This window comes from Lepisma saccharinum, unplaced genomic scaffold (assembly GCF_977018435.1).
Source record: "Lepisma saccharinum unplaced genomic scaffold, izLepSacc3.1 HAP1_SCAFFOLD_798, whole genome shotgun sequence".
NCBI lineage: Eukaryota > Metazoa > Arthropoda > Insecta > Zygentoma > Lepismatidae > Lepisma > Lepisma saccharinum.
Genome location: NW_028143461.1, coordinates 50,114 through 57,799, shown reverse-complemented (window position 1 = coordinate 57,799; position 7,686 = coordinate 50,114). Strand labels below are relative to the sequence as shown.

The 7,686-nt window shown below is 38.4% G+C and overlaps 1 protein-coding gene across 1 annotated transcript; it reads right to left on the bottom strand.

The window, feature by feature from the left end:
* Window positions 1–323: 323 nt before the first annotated feature.
* Window positions 324–7,409, bottom strand: LOC145983328 (uncharacterized). Its single transcript, XM_083116471.1, has 2 exons — window positions 6,705–7,409; window positions 324–6,089 (listed from the first exon to the last, which is right to left on the bottom strand). The coding sequence occupies exons 1-2, from the start codon at window positions 7,407–7,409 to the stop codon at window positions 324–326; spliced, it is 6,471 nt and encodes a 2,156-aa protein (XP_082972597.1).
* Window positions 7,410–7,686: the final 277 nt, after the last annotated feature.

Below are 7,686 nucleotides of genomic sequence, written 5' to 3'. Positions count from 1 at the left end.
GATAATGAGATGGTTCGTAATTTCAAATAGTTTGTATGTTGTATACCATTGGTGATCGCATTCGAAAGCACAACAACAAAAAATCTTTAGAAGTACGTAAGTTCACATTTTAAAATCGCATGGAAATACGTGTGACTAATATCTTGTTATGGACGGATAAAAACTTCCATTGAAGGCTTATGTTGATTTATTGGAGGAGGGATAACAGGCACCTCCACTGTCAGTTCTCTCATGACTTGTAGTCAAATATTCTCCACGTATGCACAGAACTGTCGTTATTGTACGGAATGACACATGAAGGAATAACTTGGTTCCCTTAGCCTTTACTGCTCAATACACTCCTGTGTGCAATGATCATTTGAAAGTATTTCCTCCTTTATAGTCTTAAGCAGAAATTTAACAAGTTCTATGTCTCCACCTTTTACAGCATAATAGAATGGAGTATTTCCTATGTTATCTCTACCACTCATAATCCTTAGAAGGCTGCAACTTCCCCCACGCTTTTGTTTCACCTTCCTAAAAAGGAACTCCATCACATTCTTGTCACCAGATATTGCAGCGATGTGAAAGACGCTTCTTCTCCCCCTTCGCCTTCCCTCAACGAAATTTAGAGACTCAAAAATGCTTAATTCTTCTTTTCTGCGGAAGATGAAATCCAACATCTCAATATTCCCGGTCTCAATTGCCAGGTGGATTTGTGCCTTTACATTTATATCGGGAGGTATATAGTTCAGAAAGTTTTGTTTTACGCTTTCTGCAACGTGGCAGAATAGGTTACCTACTTCAGTCATATCATTCCTGAATGCATCCGCGCGACATTCTTCAAGGTGATAATTCAATTTTTTTAAGACACTTAAATGTTCTTCATGTTCTTCCTCCTTACTTTCAATTTCTTCTGTGGCCCCTTTAATTACTCTGAAGACTACTCTACTTATGAAATTCTCCTCACAAAAATAGTCAAGGACATTTCCTCCTCCCTCTTTTATCACACCTATCAAGTACTCTGCTGCTTCGTAGTTTTTACAAAACACAGCTTCCTCTAAAGGTATTTTCCCATCTGAATCAGTTGTCGATAGATAATGCAAGATGTTTCCACTTTCTTTCTCTGCCTCCTTCGACAACAATTCCAAAACTTCTCTGTCTACGTAATTGGCCAAATAGTAAAACACTGACTTCTCTGTGTCAAACTGTTCACAAAATAAAGAGAGAATATTGCCATTTTCTTTCTGGATTAGACGAAGGACAAGTAGAAACAATTCAGTATTTCTTTTCTTCAAAATGCTTTGCAGAAATTCGTCCAAAGTCATGGAACTCCACAAACTCCACTGGAAGATGTCTTCTCCCTCTTCTTCACACATCGTCTGCAGCAACAATGTGGACACACTTACGTTGCCACTTGAGATGGAATAATGCAAGAGAGTTTTACCATGTTGGTCTCTGCTGTAGAGGTAGTTCTTTAAATATTTCACCCTGTTTATGACTACTTGGATTAAGTAAGAGAGACATTTCCATGATCCATGAGTGTGTGCATATTGAAAAGGTGATCTAGTATTGGTGCCATGGAAGCAATTTACGAGATTCTTAACTAAATCATTTCTGACCCTTTTACTTCCAACGTTCTCAAAAAGGAATTGTATTACCTGCACATTGTCGTGGCGAATGGCGTAGTAAACTGGTGAACTCTTGCAGTTGCCAAAGACGAATCTGAAAATACTACTTGACTTTCTCACTATTCTTGTACGTTTCATTATCTTCATCCCTCTTAAGTTGGCCGTATATTTTGTAAATTTCATATTCTTCTTTAGTTTACTTCCACGTTTGAGTACATCTCTTTCACGTTCCTTTCTTGTACATTTCTGCAGTACAAAATCCAGAAGCTCGGCGTCACCATTAGACGCTGCATCACACAACAGAGTGTTCTTATATTCTTGCTTGCAGAGAATGTGTGCTACAAGAACAGAACTTCTCATTTCTATGACGGTGAGTAAGAGCTTTACAACTTCAGCATGGCATTTAGAAGAAGCGCAGTGAATAGCACTCTGTCCATCATTTGTTTCTAGGAGAATATATTCAAAGGTGTTGAACTTATATTTCCTGATCTTGTATAGAAGAAACCCTACTAAACACGTATTTCCACCAACAGCAGCTGAATGCAACAGCGTCCATCCTTCCTCGTTCGGATAAAAGCAGTGACTACAGTCTCCAAATTCCTTGTCCAATTCTTCAAGAAGATACTCAACGACTTCCTTCCTCCCTCTCTCAGCTGCACAGTGTACACAAGTCTTACCCTCATTGTTTCTTCGTGTGATGTAATACTCAAGGCTTACACCATTTTGTCGTATGATTTCAAAGTAGATCCTGAGAACAGTTATATCGCAGAACTTTGCAAGGCCATGCACAGAATACTTAAGTTCTGAATCTTCTTTGAGTATCCTCATGACATCTGCCTCCAACTGCGAGGATGACACTTTCTCATTCATCAAGCATTCTAGAAATGTTTGGGTAATATATTTATTACGTCTGACGTAATATGGATTGCAATCAAGTACATCTCCTCCTGCACATTTTATTTTCTGCAGAATAAACTCAAGTATCTGTATGTGTCCTCTGTCTGCCGACAACTCAATCACCGAGTCATATTCTCCATAATAGCAATTCTTCACTATAAAGTGGATAAGATCTGCTCCCTCTTTCTCAATTTCCTCTGTGAGCAGTTTAAATATTTCGAAATGGTTTCCAGAGACAGCTTCTGACAGAGCGTTGAGCCTCAATTTCTCGGATGAAATGAAGTAGGTAACCGTTTTCCTCTTTTCAATACTTTTAAGGATTAAAAAATTCATGAAATTCTGAGGACTAAATGTCTTCAAAATTGCCTGATGTAGTTTTACAATCTCATCCTTCATCTGCTCCCTTATCCATTTTACGCAGCACACTCTATGAATTTTATGGTATTGATTGCAAGTATGATCACCATTATATACACCTAAGAAATGAAAAATATTCATCTGTGCGGAGTCGGTTTGCAAAATGTAAGCTAATAGGTTGCTTCCATGTTTCATAATTTTCAGATATAAAGTTTCAAAGAACTGAATCTCATCACTTGATTCATCGCAACTCACTAATGAAAGTTTACTTCTGCCTTCCAAAACAGGTGTTTGCTCATCTCTCATTTTCAAAATAAGATATTTCACCATACCCATAAGCCCCTGATAAGCAGACCAATGGAGAGAAGTTCTACCAAGATGGTCTTTCTGGGATATATATTCTCCAACATTTCCTCCACTTTCTCTAACTTTTTGAATGTATAGATCACAAAGTTTAATCTGCTTCCTCCTAACAGCATGATGCCATAGTGATAGCTGTTGCACAACTGGAGGTAAAATATATTGCAGTATATTTTCACCTTCTGTTTCTAATGTCTTTATTAGAAAAATAACAGAATCCTCTTCACTATAAAAGGCAGCAAAATGTAACATGGTCTCATTTGATTCAAAAGGTTGTAAAATAAAGAAAACAACATCGTCATGTACCTCACGCACCTTCATGAAAAGTTTCTCCAACTCATAGTCCCCGCCATGCAATAGAATGAACAACGCCACATCCGTTAGGGGAACGTCACATTCCAACAAACATTGTACAAAATAAAAAAATACCCAATCTCTCTCAAGAAAACTGTATGCAATAACATTTAAGAGGCTTCCAGCGTAATGACTTGCTATCTTATTTTCAGCTAATAAATTTACACATGCTAGCTTTCTTTCCATGTCACAAGAAGAAAACTTAAAGAAGCCTCGGATTAGCTCATTTTCTATACTGTGCACAGAATAATCTGTACATTTGTCAAGAAGAATTCTAACTACTTCAACATTGCCATTTTCTAAAGCGATGTATAACCCAGTATGCCCTCTTCCATTTGTAGAATAAAATATCTGCTTGAAATGAAAAACATCTTTCAGACATAAATTAACGTTACTGAGCATTTGTTCCAGGGATTCTGCTTTTCCATTCTGACAAATATATCTAAATAGTGTGCATTTGTTCTCTATATCTAATTCAATATTTCTTCGCTTTGCTAGAAACAGAGAACATATCTCCCAATTTCCCACCTTAGCAGCCACTTCCGCTGGTGTGTACTTGTGAAGTCCGTCCTTTATGTGTGTATTACATCCCCTTGTGAGTAGCAATTCTGCTGCCTCCACATGTCCATAGGAAGCCGCTAGGTGGCAGGGCGTTCTTCCCAGTGCATCACGTAGGTTAACTGAAGTTCCCTTTTCTAGCTCTTCCTCAATTCTGTCTACATCATTTGTGAGAGCAGCGTTATGGATTCTGCTTGTAACTAAGGCGATGTCCAGAAACAACCTGATCATAGAAAATCTACTTTCGTAAAATCCGCTCTTGAATACCTTCACGAATTTCTTACAATATTTCTTCATTTGTAGGATATGGTATATTGCGAAGAAGTACTCTGCAAACGTTCTGTGAATAAAGGTTAGTCCTCTTCCGTCAGTCTTCTGCAAAATTCCAATCCTCAGAATTTGATCTTCCTTTAGTATTTGCTGTTTCCTCGGTTCCCTCCTCAGACAACAGTTACATGGAAATTCAGTGTAAGGGAAAAGTTCTTGAAGAGCTATTTCTGCACATGTATTTCTGTGATCATCAGTGATCATTGTCCTTATGCTTTCGTTAACTGAAGCACCTTCCGTTAGTTCTCTTGCATAGAAGTCTTCATATTTCTTGTCTTCAAATCTTCTATAGAGCATTAAGACATTGTCAATTCCAATGATAACAGACTCAACTTGAAGGCCTTTTTTATTGCAAAATAATCTACATTTCCTTTCATACACTTCACAAAGTAACGTAACCAGCAAGGGAATCCCAATCAAACTCTTTATTCCTTCGTCAATTTTTTGATAAAAATCCTTCACAAGCTTCCGTGCATAGACGTAAACACTTTCTATCTTGTCCATATTGGAAGAAATACCTAAGTTCTTAATCCATGTCTCTGCTAGGAGTTTTTCTTGTTTCGTTGTTGTTAATGGTTTCAAGCGGTAAGCAATGGCTGATACAGCTAACTCTAATTCCTCCTTGAAGTCGAGCCTCGTTGTTATTATTACCTGGCCAAGAGAGTTCTCCTTCAATTTCTGTAAGACGATACGCACCTTCTCCCGTTCTTCTTTGGGCCCAATCTCGTCGTATCCGTCCAACAGGAGAATAAAGTTCCCTGTAACTTCAAGGCTGTGTTGGAACAAGTGCATTGAGAGTGAACTCTCTCCTTCCAAGATAAGCTCACTCAAACACTTGGCGATGGTGGAAATGCTGTCACTTGGATTCACATCGAGGAGTTTGCTGGCAACGTGTTTTAGGCTCACGTTGACAACCCATCGGTCGCTGTGATTCTGCTTATCTTCTTCTGCTATGTGGGAGAGCAGAGTGGTCTTCCCCATTCCTGGCTCGGCGGCAACTATAGCGATTGGCTTCTGTTTAATCATTGCGACATCTGCAGTTTCACTCTCTTTTATGTACTTGAACAGAGCATCTATTTTACCATGAGTCTGGAGCCATTGTAATGAAATAGATTGGATTCCGATAGAGGACCAAAATTTATTCATCTTCAATTTATGAATTGCCTTATCTGGGAATTGTTGACACTGTGTGGCAAACTCTGCATCAGCTGCTTCCGCACTCACTAAATATATGTTTGAGTGTTTCTCTGGCAAATCAGTTCTTGATAAATTTAGACAACTACTCAAAGTAAGTAACAAGTCCGATGTATTTCTCTCGATGGGAGCTATTATAATAAACAGTTCATCCGCTAACTCATGCAAACTGTCCACTTCTAAAATATTTTTGACGTATAACTTCCGTGGGATGAATATCTCCAGCTTTTTCCCAACACTTGTAGCACGTTCATCTAGTGTAATGTGCGATTCTGAAGCTAGAGTTTCAATATCATGTGAATCAAAGGGAGGCATGTAATCCTGGGTACATAGTGTATTGAAGGCTACAAGATCTCCTTGAAAAGTTACTTCCTTTTTCATGATTAAATCCTGACTTTCATGAGAGAGACTCTCGAAGGTATATGTGTCGTCCTGCACATAAAATATGTTATTGTGTAATTCAGGCATTTTAGGCATGTTCACTCCCGAGGAAGAACTTGATACAAGAAGTAATCTCCGTACACTTGTCAGTTGTCTGTCTACGGTGGACTGTCGGTCTATATTTGATTTTTCCATCTGATCTCTGGAGTCCAAAAAACGTTCCAACAGAGAACGTAAACTATCTTCCCACAATTCTGAATTCGTCTCCATGTCGTAAAGAACTAATATTAATAGCTCTTTGTGTAGAGGAAGGCAAGGCAAGACAATGTTACTCACGTTTACAAAATCCTCGAAATTCAATAATAGTGTTTCTTTTGAAACGTCTGGATGACTAATTAATTTGTTGCAACAAAGTTTTGGGTTACACGTGCTAATGTGAATAACACTTTTATTAGTTTGCCATATTTTTCCTACCAGATCAGATGCTAAGAATGTAACATCTAACAGGATACAAGTTTTACAAGTTTCTGAGAATTGCTGTAATATAATTTTAGCAACTTGCATTTCTGTGAAATATTTGGATTCTTGTGTGTGTCCAACGAACCAATTATGTAGGTTCAGGTAAATATTATCTCTTAAAATCTTGGGATCAATATGTGTATTTACCTCCTTAACTTTGTTCAACAGGATATCGCTGAGCTCTTCAACTGTTGGTTGTCCCACAGCAAACCGGAAATGTTGCAAGAAGTCCTCTATGTTCTCGTCAGTGGCATCAGATGTCTTCCTTAAGTGACGCTTTATGAAGTCATCTGCAAGTAATTCATACATGAGGTAGCTACATGTATCCAGCAGATCGTGCTCTTCTGTTACTTTTCTGAATCTGAGAGATTTATTTCCGTAAGTTATATAAGAAAATGTCTCATCGGTCTGATTGCTGTCGAAGTCAAGAAGTGCTTGTGTGTATATGACATACCTGGACACAAATGCTTCTGTAGATCCTTTCCTCTCCCAAGTGTCCAGGAATGACTGGAAGTACTTCCTCAACGAGAATTCTCCTTTCTGCTCGAACAGAAGATCATTGAAAGTAATCTTTGCACCCTTTTTTCTGTGCTTAGCTTGAAGAAACCAGTTGATGGATTGTCCCTGGTGAAGAACTTTTAAAACAAGGTCATCGAATTTCCCCGCAGATGTGTCTTCCATCGATAGATTGTAGCGGATGTTTTCTTTCTTCAGAGCCAAAATGACAAACAATTCTGCTATCTTCACTTGATACTCCCCACCCTTTTGTGCTCTACAGAGTGCAAGGGCTTTCACGAAACCTTTCTCTCTGTCCTTCAGCAACTTCTCCCCTGCAGTAGATTGCTTTTCCATCTCGAATTATAATTAACGATTATCTGCGACCTAATGGAGTCTAATTTTCAGTTTAGATGTCAAAAACTGTATGTGAACTCAACCTCAAGGTTTCCCTATGCAGATGATCCGCATCTTCCATTTCTTCCTTCGTTCCTTTTATCTGAAATGAAAGAGATGTCTTATGTAGAATCACAAACATTTGCATATTCGAAAATAGAGTATATATATATAATCTGAAAAGAAGTCAGCATTACTGCAGCCCTTAGAAGGTTCAGTTGTCGACTGAGCAGCGCTT

Coding starts and splice junctions, on each gene's coding strand:
- LOC145983328 (XM_083116471.1), bottom strand. CDS start 7,409: ATGGAAAAGCAATCTACTGCAGGGGAGAAGTTGCTGAAGGACAGAGAG. Junction 6,090..6,704: donor TGTTGAACAAAGTTAAGGAG/GTAAATACACAT, acceptor TTTTATGTGCAG/GACGACACATATACCTTCGA.